General features: G+C 48.8%; 1 protein-coding gene across 1 annotated transcript in view; it reads right to left on the bottom strand.

Moving 5' to 3' along the window:
• SPON1 (spondin 1) overlaps positions 1-17,467 on the bottom strand; it is a 254,246-nt gene that overhangs the window by 13,216 nt on the left and 223,563 nt on the right. The window contains exon 7 of the mRNA XM_012780725.2: positions 9,002-9,066. Coding sequence (XP_012636179.2) covers positions 9,002-9,066 — 65 coding nt within the window. The remainder of the gene's footprint in view (positions 1-9,001; positions 9,067-17,467) is intronic.

Consider the following 17,467-nt stretch of genomic DNA (forward strand, 5'->3'; position numbering starts at 1 on the left):
CCGCTGCCTCGATTGTCCTCAGGAAGCTGCCTAGAGCAGGCCCTGCCCTGGTGCACCCATCCACTGGCAGCTGGTTCCGGCTGTCTCCTCCAGCCGGGACCAGGAATCCGCTCTAGAGCAGAGACCTTTGGCCGACAACCCCAGCTGTGGGAATAACATCCCAAGTCTACAGCTACAGGAGGCAGCTCTTCAACCCCTAGCTGCTCATGTCGCTAGGAAGTCTTGGGAATGGCCAGGGCTGCGTGAGATGAATGGTGGCGTCCCCCTACCCCCAGGGTCTGGGGAGGACAGACAGCCACGTCTACTCAGCACACACTGGGTGGCAGATGCATGCTATTTATTTCCCCTCATGACAATCTTGTGGGGTTAGAGTTATTTTCCTGTTTTTGTAGAGAGGCAACAAAAGTGTATAGAGGTTCGTGAACCTCAGAGACACAGCTGGTAGGGGGCTGAGGCTTGAGGCAGCTCGGCCTGACTCTGCACCTCCGGGCTGCTAACCATGGGGGATCCTTGGCTGGGGACTAGCTGATCTGTTCAGTCCAGCTGGCTGCATGGGAGTCCCCATGCCCTCTGGTGGGACCAACTGCTTCTGGCTGCCCTGGACAGTGAAGACTCCAAACCTGGTTGGGCCCTTTGGAACTGGACCCCCTGGCAGCCACATGGGACCAAACGATGGGCAGAGGGGGAGGGAAGCCTGGGCATGCATCCTGGCATCACCTCTTGCTGCATATCTTTGGGCAAATTACAGGCACTTCCTGTGCCTCAGTGTCCACATCTTTAAAATGGGGATCACACATGTCTACTCCAAAAGGTTACTTTGCAGTGGTTACTTCCTCACTGTTCCATCTCCCCCAGGAGACTGAAGGGAACTCCTTGAAGGCAGGAACCCTACGTTTCACAGCTGCACCCCAGTACCTAGGTGCTCTATGGGCCAACTGAATAAACGGGTGCATGATGGCTACAGATCCTCGCTTCTTAGCTCTAGACCTTGGGCGAGTTGCTCACCTTCTTTGAGTCTCAGTCTTCATCTAACAATACCAACCTGCAGTGCTGCTGCGAGGATCAAATGAGATGCTGTATTCGGAAGCCTTTATAAAATGCTGAAGTACCACACTGACATGGTTTGCTACTTAGGCACAAACCAGGGAATTTAATTTCCTTTTCCTATGTGCATTTTCTGGTATGTAGGTCAGTGGTTTTAGCAGCTTCTTGAAAGACCTGGCTTGTAAGGGATTGCAGTCTGCAGAGGCTTGGCATTGCTCACCTAGGACTCATAGGACAGGGTCTGGCCTGCTTTCTAGTAACTGCCAGGCAGAAAGCACTGGTATCTGGGTAGGGCTGCTTCATGTCCCAGCCCACCTTGGCTCTTGGACCGTGGGGCATCCGACAGTCCCCTGGGAGGCAGCCTTCCTCTTCCATTGCCATAGAGACCACCTGCACCACCTATTGCCTTCCCATTTCCCTAAGCATGTGATTTCAGGTCAGATTAGTCACTCATGTCCTATACCCCATGGCTGACACTATTCACAATGACAACCTAAGGGGACAAAAACGGCTCAACTCAGGAATCCAGATCTGTAGAGACCAAACCAGCCCCTACCCCAGTGCATCATCCTGATACCTTCCCAGCTGATGGATGTCACCATCTGAGGACAAGGCTATGTGGAAATCCTTCTCTGCAAATGCATTCTGGCCAGATCTGTTGTAGCCAAGTCTGTACCCTGAGTGAGGTACCTTCCAGACCATGGTAAGAGTTTTAAGGTGTGGGAAATTTAGAGCAACCCATGCCTGCAGAAAATGTTTGATTTATATTGGGTAATACAGTGAATTTGAATCTATAAGGGCCTCAGAGCAATTTTCTAGCATCTTCAGATACACCTTACACCTTTCTCTTATCCTTGACTGGAAAATTCCTCCCTGACCCCCAGTTTATACAATACTTCCTGGAGGAAGCATTTCTTGACCTCTCCCCAAATTGTCTACAGCCCCCATTCTACCTTCCCATAGGTAGAGTGAGTGCTGAACTCACTTGGAATTTCTTGTTAATATCTGTCTCTCCATCAGGTTCCAAAACAGTGGGACCATTTCTGTCTTGTTGACAGCTATATCTCAGTGCCTGGCTTAGAACTTGGCATACAGTGAATTCTCTTCAAATGTTTGTTGAAATAAATGAATTAATCTAAGAAATGAATGTGGAGCTCTTATTGACCTTTAAATTTAATTAAATATCACTTCAAAGTATTTATTATTTCTATAACAAAAATAATGAGATGGATAAGACCAAATATGAGTTTTCCTTAGAAAATGCTAGCTAGGACTGGAGTTCTTTAATTTGTTTAAACTGTGGTAAAAGTTATTATTCATGCATTTTTATATGCCAGGATGATATTTTGTTAATTTGGCTTCATTTTTTAAAATCTGGGATTTAAATGTGTATCCATTTTCTAGCAAAGAGAGTTGATCGACCTTACCATATACCAGAGTATATGATAAAGCATGATAATCAAAATAGCATGATATTCAGGTTAGATAGAAATATAAATCAGTGGCACAGATTGGAGATCCTAGAAACTATAGACAAAGACTTATACAAAATAGGTTACTTGAATTAGGGGGCAAGGAAAGATGTTGCAACCAGTGGGGTTGGTTTAACTAAGTTAATTTCAATAAAAAGATAAGATTCACTTCTGATGTCATATACCATAAAATAATAATAATGAAAGATCCAGAGTCAAATAGAAAACAACCACATTGTAGAAAAAAATCAAATTTTAAGATCTATTAGATAAATATTAATTTTTCCAACTTTGAAACAATAAAAGCAATCACAAAGGAAGAAATTAACTAATTCAATTATATATCAATTTAAAAACATCTGTATAATGCAAATAACAGTACTGAATCAGAAAAATAATGTGTTGGCAAAAAATGTCTCCATGAGGTGTTACTGACAAAGTGTTAATATCAATACTATATACAGAGCTGATCCAAATCTGTGAGAAAAAGGCCACAATCTCACTAAATAAAGTTGTGAACAGACAATTCCACTTCCGAAAAATGAAAAAAAATAAAAAAAGGGAAACATGGAGAAATGTTTCCTCTTTTTATATTCCGAGAGGCAGCATGATGTATAAGGAAGAACCCAGGTCACTGGGACAGAGCTAGATTAGAATCGTGGGTCCAGCCACTTATTATATTTATTAGCTATGTGACAGGGGCTTTGACCTCATCTCCCTTTATAGTTACTACATCTGCAAAATGGGTGCATCCTCATACCTACCCCAGAGTTTTATTGTGAGGAAATTACTTATCATAGTGATCAATACATAATAGGACTTGGTAAAGGTTATTTCCTTCTCATTTGGTTTTTCCAAAGAAAACTTCCCAAAACACCACAAAATAAGAGATAAATAAGGATTAATTAAATAAATAAGAGATAAAAAAGGATTTTTATACTCCTTCCAGAGACTTAATATCCCCTTCTAAACTACAGATCCACACCATTGAGACTCAAGAGGCTTTCCTAAACCACTTATTCGGAGCGTATTGTCTTTCATCATGTAAGTATTAATATTTCAAATAATCCTCATTTTTCAAAGTTGCAGGAACTCACTAGAGCCACGAGGGGGCGCCCAAGACCTTCACTAGGCTGAAGTTCCAGGTGCGTGGAGAAAGGTTTGACTGAGGTTCCTGCACCGTCCAGAAAGCTGTGTTTACAACCAGGAGGCATCTAAGACTCAATGTCCATCTGGAGGCTTAGATCTACCACCTGCTCCTCTAGTCCAAGCCCTTTCTTCTTCTAGAAGACAATCCTGTGGACATCCACAGACCTGCGCAAGTGTTTCAGAGACAGGGAGGGCCCTGAAACTTCCAGCCCTGGTTTAAGAGAAAGATGCCTCTGGGCTCTTGGAGAACGGAGGCTTGGGGACTTCCGGAGAGGGTGACCACCTCTCTGCTCCATGGCCTCATCAGTGTTAATTAAGCAGAGTGGCTGGGGATACTTTAAGGAGACCACAGTCCTTTGCAGGATTCATGATAAGAAAAGAAATAACTATCTTTAAAAGTTCCAGTAAGTAATTCTTAGCGTTCAGATGAAACTGGAGGAACGGGGTGATGTGAATTCGGAACTGATCTGCAGGAAACCTGGGCATTTGCTACTTAGGTAGGTGCCGGAGAAACCAGTGAAGGGTGTGGGTCTCGCTCAGAATCTGTCTTCCCCGTCTCTACCTGCACTCTAGGCTGTCGGAGCCGCAGCTTGATTTATTGAGCTAAACGAGTCAGCAGCTAATTTGTTCGTTCATGGCTGTCCTTTGAGAAGTGGTCCTGGGGATAAAGATGAAGATCATTGAAAAACAAGTCAGTTTCCACGGGCAGGACCTCGCAAAGTAGGTCACCCGGCTTTCCCCTGGGCGGGGAGGCTGGAATCCCATTAACCTCAACCAGGCAGGCTCGGAGAAGAGGGGCAGGGCTGTTGCTGCAAAACAAAACGTGGCTGCATGTAGGCTTCCTAATTTGACTTCCTAATGAGATTTGGAAGAGGAAAGGGGAGACTGGGGTATGGGAAAATCAAAGGAAAATTCCTTTCCCTTAACAAGCCGGTAGCACAGAGTGGAGAGGTTGTGGGTGTTTGGGAGGTCCGAGTGTTTGCTATCAATTAATCTTGTTCCACTGGGGTCTCAGGAAGCTTGAGGGATGGATGAAGTGCGGGAAGGTGTGCCAAAGCATTCCTTTCAATTTTTCAGAAAGTCTCTCTCCCTTTTTAAAAAAGAAAAACACAAAAGCTCCACTGACTCTTTCATTCCCTTGGAGCTACTGCCAGCTTCTTCTGTTGCATAGCAAACTTCACAGAAGAGTCGTCTGTATTTGCTGACTCCATAACCTTATTTCTGATCACATTTCACCCACTCTGGGCTGCTCTCCCCCCGAATCCCTCAGCAGAAAGGATTCTCACTGATGACCTTCACGTCGATGGAGCCAAAGAGCATTTGGCAGCCCTGAGCTTACTGGATCTCTCGGCTGCACTGGCCACCGCCGACCGCGTGTTGAGTCCTTTCTTCCCTTGGCTTCGTCTACCAAGTTTCCTTCCCGAGCTCTTTCCTGCTCCTTTTCTGTTTCCACTGCAGGCAAGTCTCCTTAGCGTTAAATGGGGAGCTCTCCAGGACTCAGTCCTAAGCCCGACTCTTGTTTCCTGACTCTCTCTCATTTCTGCCCTTGGCATTGACTGTCTCCCATTCTTGGTGACTCCCAGGTTTATATCTCAGTGCAGAATCCTTGCCCTGGGTCTCAGAGCTACCTGTGCACTTGCCACCTCCAACTGCATGTCTTGAGTAGATCTTAACAACCTAACACATTCAGAACTGACCTCGTGACCTTTCCCATCAAACTTGTCCAATCTTCTCATTCCTATGAGTGACTCTGTCATCTCCTTAGTGCTGTCAGCCAGACGCGTGGGAGGCACCTCGATTGCACCGCCTCCCTCCCCCTCCTTATTCACCCTGTCACCACAGCCTGTCGATTTTACCTCCTGCCCCTCTACCCCTTCCCACTGCCACCACCACCGTCCTAGTGGAAGTGACAGTTCATTCTCTCCGGGCTCTCTGCAGTCGCCTCCTTGCTGGGCTTGCCTCACCTACCCTTTCACACGGCAGCCAGAGTGTGGTCATTGGTTGTCATTTTTTTTTTTAAATGCAAATCTGATCATGTCATCCTTCTACTTGAAACCCTTCAATAATTTCCTATTACTTTTAATGTAAAAATCCAAATTTTAAATGTAGCATGGCTTGGCCCCACACCCAGCTCATCTTTGATTTCTGGATCCAGTTAGACCAAAGCCTTTTAATGCCTTAAATATACTCTATTCCCTCCTCATACAGGGCCTTTGCACATGATGGTCTCTCTAGATTTTCTAGAATGTTCTCCCCTTGCTTTGCTTCTTCGCCTAGGTAACTCTTACTGATTCCTTAGATCTTAGCTTCATTGCCATTTCCTTGGAGAAGTTATCTCTGACCCCCAGGCTGCACCAGGGTCCCCTTTGCACACTCTCATGGCACCTTACGCCTTTCTTTCCCAGTCACGTCACATTTGTCTGTGTGATCATTCAGCAAATGTCTCTCCCCACTAAACTGTAGCCTCCGTGAGCAACTCTGCTATGCTCATCACGGTGTCTCTAATCACCTTTCACAGCACTTTTCTTTGGAGACCCTCAGCAAGTATTTGTTGAGTCAATGAAATGTTTGTCATCTTTGATAGAAGGATATATGGTAAGGGAAAGTCAAGATTTTATTTTGTTTTGGAGCAGGAGTCAGACAATTTGGTGTAGTCACACTGTTAATTTCATGCTGATCAGAAGCCTGATTGGCAGTTATCTATGTCTTGATTAATTAAAAAATGGGAAAATGAATGGTTACTTAATTGAAGGGATTAAGTGCAAAGCATAGGCATTTGAGTCAGTGGAGTGTGGCTGGAATCCTAGCTCCATCTTTGATGAAACTACATGAGATGCTGGAACTGCCATATAACCTCTGCGTCTCAGTTTCGTCATTGGTAAAATGGGCATCGCGATACCGACCTCGTAGGGTTAGTATGAGGATTAAGTGGGATAACAAATGTAAGCGCCTCCCAGGGTACTTGGGTACAGAGTAGATGCTAGAGGTAAAAGGGTCTCTGTCTCTTTTCGTCTCTCTCTCTCCCTTTCTCCCTCCTTGAATGCATCTTGCTTTGTAGTTTCCACCTTTCTAAACCCAGGCTCCTCAAGGGGAAACTGGCATGAGGATTCCTTAACCTGTTAAAATTGGCATCCACAGGGCTCCGTGGCCCAGACGGCCCCATCCCCTGCCTGCCTTTGAGCCCCTGGCCACTTATTGCACCACGGGTGAAGGGTTCTTCACATACAGGTCCTGGGAGCCTGGAAACTGGGAGAAGCTAAAGAGAGAGCTGAGAAGACAGGATGCAGGGTGACCTGGTGACTAGTTGATGTTACTTACGCAAAGGGGATGGAAGACCTTTGTGAATTCCTATCAGTGGTTTTTGGTGGGACGGGGATGAGACAGGCACATGCCACCTGTCAGGAGACAGCTCAGGGCAGCGGGCCCTGACTTCGGTTGCTTCTCATTGGAGTGAAAGGCATTTCCCGAGTGGGTGGGTTTTCTATTGCCTTCTCCTCAGGGAAGATCCGGGGCAAGGCTCAGAGATCACAGTGGCTAGAAAGGCCCCATGCAGCCAGCTGGCCTGCCGTTGGTCAGCTGTGCCAGCGCTGGCCTCTCTTTCCCTCCCTCAGGCCTCTACCCAGGGCCCCAGCTCCACCCAGACCTGGGCCAGTGCTGACCAGGCCAGGAGCGCCCTTCCGGACTCAGCCCCACGCACCTCCTGCATGACACCTTCACTCGTCTTCCTCCACCCTTGGCTGGGTTATGTCCCTTCCAGAGTTCCAGAGCCACTCATATCCTCATCCTAACGTGTATCCCCTTGAGCACACAGAGCTACCATGATAGCGTTATATTTTATATATTTGGTATGTACAGTGTCGCCTGGACTTGTGCAAAGGGCAGACCTAGAGAGGTACAGCTCTGTTACTATCTGTCTCCCTCTTGGCTGGGTGTTCCAAAGAGCGGGAACTGTGCATTAATAATAGGGCTGGCACATGGCGGGGGACATGCCATTAGTGTGCTGAATGGTTAAGCGGCAGGCACGGGGTGCCTGGCCATAGTGTCCCTGCTCTCAGCTCCTGCTGCCCCATCCTGGGGAGTCTGCCCTCAGATGTCTGCACTTCCCTGCCTATCACTCCAGTTTTCCTGTCCTTTCCTGTCCTCCCACCGAGCAGTCCCTTGCACGTCCGTGTTGTTGCTATCTCCATCGACACCATTGCTAATGGATGTAGACTACTCCACACAGAGGCTAGCCAAGACATTTTGTGCACTGTTTGCTTGTGGGCCATGGGGAATTCTGCCTGCTCTAGGCCTTGCATCCATAAAGGACGAGTGGAAATCAGGGCTTGCTCAGGAACTGCACAGAGATCCTGGTTGTCAGACTGGGGCGCAGGGTGGGGGATAAGGAGTAGAGCCCTGACGTGTGCTTTGCCCACTGTGGCCTGACAAGCTAGACAAAGGGGTGTGGACTTGATCCAGGGGCTAAGGGAGCCATGGCGGGGATAAGAAGAGGAGAACACAACAGAATTGGATTCAGAGAAGATCACTCTGGTAGCAGTATGGCTGAGGAATCAGACTGGGGGGGGGGGCGGCTACAGCAAAGGAAAGAGGTGAAGTCATCTGGGTGAGGAGGGGTGGTTGGCTTGAACTTGTGGGGGACAGTGGCCAGGTAAGGACTGATCTGTGAGCTAATAGGGAGGTGGAATCCTCAGGAATTGGTGACTCCTTGCACTTCTGGTGTCTCTCACGTGGAGGGCAGCACGTTCCTGCGAAGGTGATGGGATCCATTTTGGGACATGACGACTTGGGTCTACATGGGCCATCCATGGAGAAGTGTCCAATAATCTGATAGATATGTTTTTTTATCTGTCTATCCATTCGTCCCTCTGGGGAACTGGTAGTTATGGGAACTGCCAGCATTCCTGGGTCACCAGAGACTCAAGCGCAGACGAAAGCTCCAAGGGACAGAGAGAAAAGAGATGGCACTGAGAACGGGGTCTATCTGGCCTTCCACGAGCCAGACCTGCTTAGAGCGTGTACACCTATGTGCTCTGAGGGCCAAGGGATGTTCAGTCCTTTGTGGCTGAGAGCAAGAGTGAACACAGAACGGTTAATCTTCATGTCTGAGTTGTGTCCTTTGTGTTATTGAGGTCATTGGGGTGAAACAGAGACCAAGCCTGAACTCTTGAGGATTGCATGTGTGATGGACCACCCATGGGCAGCACCTCACCTGCTTGTTCGCCTGAGAGGTGTGACTGGCTTTAATGACATAACTGGTATGTGGTGGCCATTGGGTAGGTGGCTTCCAGTACGAGGCTAGGACGGGGCAGGCCAGGCCAGGTGTGTGTGCTACTTACACGTTGAGAGGCTGCCAGGCTGGCCACTGGGCTTTGGCTTTGATGACGGTGAGGACCTCATCACTCTGCAAAAAAAGGACCACAGATATTTAGCGAACAGAGCTAGGTCCAAGGGAATAACAGGGCTTTGACATGGTGGCACCATCCACCCTTCTCTTCACCTGCTGTTGAAGCTCTACCTGCCCAGGGCTGGAGCCGCCTTGCCCTGGGCTGGGGAGCCCTCGAGCCATAGCAATACCAGGAGGTAGGACTGAGTATCCAGCGTGCCCAGCATGTTCTGGATGCTGGTGGCCCACTGAGACACACCTTTGCTCTCCAGTTCAGCTCTAGAGCCGGAGGTCCCTCCTGGAGCCAGAGCTCTGACTTGGACTCTGCCTTGGTTGGCCGGACTCCCACGCCGTGTCCAGCCTGGAGGCCCAAGTCTTGTGCTCTGTGTTCTGGCACTGACGGGGCCTGCCCCAGGCCAGCAGGAACCAACGCAGCCAACACCCGACCCTGAGGACTGCCACCCTGAGGCCTCTCCTGCTGGTAAGACCCATGCACTGGACGGGGAGGCCAGAAGGAGGCCGAGGCCCCACACTCACTGTGCTCCACAGGTTATTCGGCTCCGTGTTGCTTTGGATGGTGTGTAAAGCACCACTAGTGCCTGGGAAACCTAAAATAATTTTTTGAGGAAGAATTTTGATAACATTTTGGAGGAAAACATTAAATGGTCATTGCAGGGTGAAAATCAGAACTTTGCTGATCTTGCTCAACTCTGTGGTTTTGTTGGGTTTTATTCTCAATTATACACTGGGGTGTGAGGGGTAGCAATTTACAGGGCTTAAGGCCCCCATAGCTCTAAATTCAGCTTTGGCAGCAGACTTTTCTAGAGTGGAGTCAGCTGGCCCTGGGTCTCCCCTTGCCCTGGCCCAGCAGTTCTCAGACACAATTGTGCATAGAAAACTCCAGAATGTCACCAGCTGGGGAAGGAAGAGCTTTGTTGCCAGCTGAACAGATCCCTGAGTTCCAGGGGGGCAGAGATTTGATTGGCTGGCTCACATCTATGCCCCAGTCCTGAGAGCTCTGCCTGTCAATAGGTGCCTAGGACATATTTAGGATGAATTGACGACCTTCTCCTTGGTTGGGTACCTTGCCCAGAAAGTCCCACAGCCCTGAGGACACTGGAGGAAGGAGGCCAGAGCTGCCTCCCAGGCTTAGGCCCAAAGGTTGTAAGAATCTTTTGGTCCTGCCGGGCGCGGTGGCTCACGCCTGTAATCCTAGCACTTTGGGAGGCTGAGGCGGGCGGATTGCTCGAGGTCAGGAGTTCGAAACCAGCCTGAGCAAGACCCTGTCTCTACCAAAAATAGAAATAAATTAATTGACCAACTAAAAATATATATACAAAAAAAAAATTAGCCGGGCATGGTGGCGCATGCCTGTAGTCCCAGCTACTCGGGAGGCTGAGGCAGTAGGATCGCTGAGCCCCGGAGATTGAGGTTGCTGTGAGCCAGGCTGACGCCACGGCACTCACTCTAGCCTGGGCAACAAAGTGAGACTCTGTCTCAAAAAAAAAAAAAAAAAAAAAAAAAAAAAGAATCTTTTGGTCCAGAGCTGCTTATCTACCACCTGGGGGAAGGGGTCGTTGGGAGGCGGGCCTTAGAGACACAGGAGCTCAGCCAGACCTAGCGTGGCCCGGACTCCTACAGATGGCCCTGTGTGCGGGTGAAGGGCCCCCAGGACAAGCCACACAGGCAACCTACCCGGGAAGTCACGGCCTCTTCCTGACCGCAGGTTCCCTGGGGTGCCCTCTTTTGGTCGGAAGCAAGAATCTTCAGATGCATAGACACCCCACATTGACACATGTGCAGGGAAGCTGTTACATTTCTCATGGAAGATTTGTTTATTTGTTTACAGTGTGTCCCTCACTCATTCCTAATAAATATCTGTTGAACGAGAGAAGCTGTTTACTATGAAATCACACATGGAACACGACCTCTTTATCTCCTGGACACCGGCTCTGTGTCTCCCAAGACCTGATTTTCTTGTGGTCATCACAGAGGCCCATATATGCATCTTCCATCTGACCCCAGAGCCCTGCACCCCTCCAGAGGTCCCATCTGGGCTAACGGTACATCCACCAGCTGCCTGAGCCAGACACAGGGCATTCCCCGCTCCCTCCCTCTGCAGCCCCCACACCTGTCAGGCTGGAGGCCTCCTGTGTTCACACCTTTCCACCCAGTTCACACCCTTCCACCCAGTTCACACCCTTCCACCCAGTTCACACCCTTCCACGCAGTTCACACCTTTCCACCAGTCTCCAGTATCCTCCTGCCTCCCCCAGGCCACCTGTACTTGCTGTAAGTCTGACCATATCTGTTCCCCGCCCAAAGCCACCAAAGGCTCCCGCCACCTCCATGACAATTTCTTACTTCCTGAGTTTTGCCTGCAATGTTCTCATCGTCTAGTGTCTGGTCTATTTTTTTCTCCTTTGACTTTTAATTCCAGAGTAATACATACTTATTATAGAAAATTTTAGCATCATGGAAACACACAATGTAAATGTTGGGCATATTTTACTTCAACATCTGCCATGCCTCTGTCTCTACCTCCTTCTCCAGAATATTACAGTTTGGTATGTGGTTTTCTAGGCCTTATGCACATGTAACTATGTGCATATTATCTACAGCTTTTCCCACAAAAATTGCATCATACTGAATATCTTGTTCTTACCACGACTTTAAAATTTTTCCTTAATACTGTATCACAGGAAACTTTCCATCAGTGCATATTATATACTATACATGGTATTTACTATATATATCAAAGCTTTCCATATTTGATTTTTAAAGTGTTAGAGATCTTTAAATTATGGCAAGCCAGGTCAAGACTCAGAAAGAAGAAATCCAAGATATGAGATTCAAGAAATGAGATACTGTCTGATGACAATCTTTTTGACTTCCTGCCCTTTTTATACTTCACTAAAAAATAAAATCAGTGTGGATGGAGTTAAGGTAGCCACCAAGTTAGTTGGCCCTGCAGATTCACCTTGCTTTGCAATTAAATGTTGGCTTTGAGTCCCAATTAACAACATATTGATTTTGCTTTTGCAGTATATAACCCAACAAAAATAGTTTGGACCTTCAGTTGGTGTTTGTTTATGGTGATGAAATTCCATGTGTATTTTTTTTGGATCTATGATGGCTCCAAAGATGGTGGGTCCATATGTGTGGGCCCTAGAGCTGCTTGGTGTAAATCGTTTCATCCATTGGTTATACAACATCTGCATGCTCAACAGCTTACTCTTCCTTCTGTGATTGTATCCATCAATGAAATAAGAAAGCAGGAGCATTTGGGAACATTTATTTTAAAAGCTAAATATTTTTGTTGAAGCATCAAAATTCTCTGGTAGAACCTAGGTAGAATAGGATCAGAGAGAGTCTGACTTATTCATGGCTGTATCCAAATGCTCACGGATGCTCGGTAAATTGTTGAACAAGCAAAGCGACACCGTTCTTTTTGATGCACAGAGTTCCATAGCCTGGACGTTCTCTAACTTATTGAACTGATGTTATTCGTGGATATTTGGTTGTTTCCACAAATGGTGCTACAGTGAAGACGTGTGTACATATTTCTTGGTTCACACATCCAGGGGTTTCTGTGTCATTGGTTCCCAGGAATGATTAAACGATGAAGCTACTTTAAAGCTGTGGTAGGGCCTGCCGAATTGCCCTCCCAACGTCTGTGCCAATTTATGCTCTTATGCATGTATTCACATCCTCACGACTTTGGGCACACTGAACATTATCCATCTTTTTCATATTTACTAATCCAGCAGCCCTTAAAGTAGCACGATTGAAGAGTACAAGCTCCAGAATCATATCTGAGTTCATATCTTGACTGCACCATTTGCTAACTCTGTGTGTTTTGGCAAATAAATCTCTTGCCCTTTCATAGTTTTCTCAGCTGTGCAGTGGGGTTTAGAGAGTCTACCACATGCGGCACTAAATGCCAATTCATGTAATGTGCTAGTACAGTGCCTGGCACATGGTAAGTACTCCATACATTTTAGCTACCATTCTTTTCTTACCAATATTCAGACCCAGTTGGTATGAAGGGACTTGCACTGCTTGAGTACAGAGCGTGGAACACACAGTCGCAGCTTCAAACCCGCAAAAGCCTCGGGAGAAATTCCCCGCATTTAATGTCAAGCTCTGTGTCTCAGGGAGTGTGTGATGGGAGGTTTATGCAGCTGGGTGAGCTCCGGAGGGGGCCACGGGGGCGCTGGGCATTTCACATTCTGAAGAATGAGGCCGTCAGTTCAGGGTGGGCAATCCACACTACAGACTTAAATGAAAAGCTTATTTTAACAGGTCTCTAAGGCACAGACAGGAACTTTCGAGAGTCCTTAGAGCCCTTTCACATCTCCCATAGGACCCCTTTCAAACAAAATATTTCAGAGCATCCCCAGTTCATGCCTCGTTGGGATGACATTAGCACTTTGCAAAGATGTGCCAATTAAAACAAAAAAGCCCAAAGATACTCCAGATATCCATCTTTCGCTTTGCTTTTGGTAAACACACTGTGAAGACATGACAGCTGCTCTCGTGCCTCACAGCTACTGGTACCAAGCGGGACTAGCACAGCCCCAAACAGGCACAGGCTGGGTCGGGCCCGCAGGGAGGAGGGTTTGTGCGGAGTGAAAACAGGCCTGGAACAGGCCAGAGGCAGAAAATACATCGGCATCAGGAGACGCCAAGTCTGAGCAGAGCAGAGAATAAGAACAGGAGTCTGGGGTCGGGCTGGGGACAGGTGTCTGAACCACCCTTGCCCCACACGGGCCCTCCCTCGCACTCCGGAGCCACACCCAGTCAGGGAGAGCTCCGGCATCTCAGCTGGGCCCACTGAGGCAGGCTGGAGTCCATCGCCTCCTCCCTGCCTCACTCCTCACCTCCTCTGTCCCTGCACCTTCCTGGCTCCTGACCTTTTGACTTCCTCTCCCAGTCCTGAACCACAAGCTGTTTCCTCATCCTGAGGCCCCTTCGTTCCCGGCAGCACGGATGCTCAGACCTGCAGGGTCAGAGTCAGCCTGGGACCTGGCCTGATGCCCCTCCCACACCACCCGCCTCTAGGAACAAAAGTGGGATGCCATCCGTCATCAGAGAGGGAAAGGAATCAAAACAGGTAGAAACAACAATAACCAAACAATTGTTATTTACTGCTTTTAGGTGCTACGCACCTTGCTAATTACCTTATATATAGCATCTTATTTAACCCTCACAGCACAGTTAGGTGAATACTTTTTAATCCTCAGAAACACATCGGACCAAATCAGTTTCATAGTTAGTCAATGGCTGAGCTAGGATTTAAACCTCAGTCTGATTCTAGAGGACACACTTGTCGCCACAGCGAACCCAGGTGGAGGGGCTGGGAAGGTAAGCTGTGGCCCAGGAGAACGGGGCCCGCCCTTCATACTTCTGCTGCCCTTAAGGGCATGTCCCAGCCTGCTCTGGGCCCTGGATATTACAGTCTCACTCGGACAGTTATCAGACAGTGTTGAGAGCACTGTGAAAGTCAGTGCTGTCCTGAGAACCTGTCCCGATGAAGAGGGGGCAGGCACAGCTCCTTGAGTTGGGGAGAAACCGTCTGCTACTATAGAGAGGCAAATCTGGTGACACCAAATGCACATGCGGTGATATACACGCATGCACGCAGATGCCCCGCACTGTTGTGCATTTCCCCGTTCATCAGCTTGCTTCTCACAAAACCTTTGGAAATGGCTATCATACTCTGCACTGCAGATAAGGAAACCGAGGCTCAGAGAAGTCAAGTGACTTGCCTAAGAGCACACAGGAACCAAGATTCCAATGCAGGCACGTCTGACTCCAAAACTCATGCTCTTTCTACTTTCCCTATTTATCCTCTCCATCCCCCCACCCCCATTTGCAGCAAGAGCACAGCTGACCTGGTTGCCAGTTTGCCCCAAGGAGCCCTTGCTTTGAGGCACAGGCTCACCGGGGTCCCCTGGGAGGGCAGTACCGGGAATCTTGCACAGAGACCCTGGTGAGCACTGTTGGGCCCCATTATTTGCTCCTGCCCTTTCCCAGAATTCCCGCTTACTACTCACAAGGAATACCAATCCTCATGGCTTCTACCTCTGCAGGTGACTTTCTCACGCCTGGGTGAGTGTTCCGGTGATGAGCAGCAGGCAATGAGGCATTTTATGAGGTGCTAACAGGGCTATACCATCTTTAAAATCAATTGTGCCCAGCGGGTAGCCTCCCATCCTTTCAGCAGGCCGTGGGCTTATCAGGTCATAAACAAAAACAGACAGCTCAGATTCCGTGGCACTTTACAGTTTGGCTGTGACGTCAAGTGGTCTGCACTGCCGCCCTCTGAGGGCGTCCCCATTTCTCAGATGAGGTAACTGAGACCCTCCTGTCCTCTGGGAGAAAACTCACGGCTCTCATCAGGGTCACCAGGGACCTTTCCGTGCCAAAGCCAGTGGTCACACCCAGCCCTCAGCTCCCGCGACCCCTCAGCAGCATTTGCACAGCTGATACCTCCCTGCCTTGAGAGCTCTTGCTTCGTGCTGGGACTCGCTGCCTCCTTGTTTCTTCTCCCCTCATCGGCCATTCCTTCTCGGCCCCCTTTGCTGATGCCTCTTCACCTTCCTCTAACCTTGAAGTGCCCTGAGCTGGAAAGTCTGGTCTTCTCTTTTCTATCCACACTCTCTCGGTGATTTCATTTAGTCCCATGCCTTAAAACACCAACTATACACACACGCCGGTGACACCTAAGTTTAATCGTCTATCTCAACCTGGCCTCTGAAGTCTAGATTTGTAGTGTCGACTGCCCGACATTTCACCTGGATGTCCAGTTGGTGTCTCAAACTCAACGACATGTCTGAAACCAAACTCCGATCTTCTCCTCCTCAAACCCACCCTCTCTCGTTCTTGCCGTCCCATAAATGGCAAAGCCATACTTCCAGTTGCTCCTCCTGGGTGCCTCTTGCTCTTCGACCCCACGCCAACCCATCAGCACATCCTGTCAACTCCACGTCTAAAATGTCTTCATGATCCAACCACTTTTCATCGCCTACCTGCCCTCCTGCCGTCCTGGTCCCAGCCGCCATCACCCTCACCTGGTCACTGCAGTCGCTTCCTAGCAGGTCCCTCTGCCCCCTCAGCCTCCTCCAGACTCTTGCTCACGTGGCAGCCACATCACACCACTCCTCTGGCCCAAATCCTCCCGTGGCTTTGCATCTCACAGCAGATGGGGACCTCGCCTTAGTCCCCAGGCCCCTTCGTCATCCGCCTCTTCTCCCCAGGATCTCGATGACCTCATCTCTACGACTCTCCCCCTCGCTCCCATCGTCCCAGAGCCCCGGACTTTCTACATTTCTTCAGACACGCCAGGCACACTCTGTGCTTGCCGCTCCCCGTCCTGGAATCGGGTTCTTCCAGGTGCCAGAGACTCACTCCTTTGCCTGCTCCGGGTTGTTGCTCAAATGTCACCTGCTCAGTGATGCCTTTGATGACCATGGCAGCTCCCTGCCCCCTCCTTGACTCAGCACCTCCCTTCCTTTATCTGAATGTCCCTTATTTTGTAAAATTTTTTTTTAGTTTTTAAATTTAAAATAATTTTTTTTTTTTTTTTTTTTTTTTTACAGACGAGATCTCACTATGTTGCCCAGGCTGATTGTGAACTCCCAGGCTCAAGCGATCCTCCTGCCTCAGCCTCCCGAGTAGCTGGGATCACAGGCACGCACCTCGGCACAGGCTGAATGTCCTTTTCCATAACATTTGTCACTGTCTGATTTATGGTGCAATTTTACCAATTTACTTTTTATCACCTCTCTCCCCCCACCCCCACGCTAGAATGGGAGCCCCAGGAGGGCGAGGGTTTGGTCTGTTTTGCTCACTGCTGCCCCTTCAGTGTTAGATCCGTGCTGGGAACCCGCTCAGTCCGTATTTGTTGCATGAATGAGAGGCTGTGATGAGGAAGGGGCCAGAGTCCTCCGAGCCCCAGCCTCCCAGCACGCCATTGTCCTAGGCTAGAGCCAGAGCTGTGTGATGTGGTACTGATCGGCCTGGGCGTGAGCTGGTGGCACTGGGCGAGCAGGCGGGCGCCAGCACAGACCTGAGCTGTCACTTCCACACGATGGGAGGAGGGCGAGGCCCAGCACACAGAGGCCACTTCAGGAACCGTGGCCAGAGCTCACAGGTTCTGAGTCTGCCTCAGGTGGGCACCTGGGCCACCTGCCTGGCTGTTCTTAAAGTGCCCACTCCATGCCTCGTCCCCTGGGAAGCAGATGCCATCACGAGCCGCTGTCTGATCTGCTATTTCAAAGCCAGAGAAGGTATCCAAAGCCCATTAACAGATCCACAAGAAGATGATGCGTTTGCACAGAAGCATTTCAAATTCAATTTCTTTTTATTTCTTTTCAAACATAGCCTGTAATTCCGATGGGAAAATTGCATAATG

Source organism: Microcebus murinus, chromosome 4 (genome assembly GCF_040939455.1).
Source record: "Microcebus murinus isolate Inina chromosome 4, M.murinus_Inina_mat1.0, whole genome shotgun sequence".
Lineage (NCBI taxonomy): Eukaryota > Metazoa > Chordata > Mammalia > Primates > Cheirogaleidae > Microcebus > Microcebus murinus.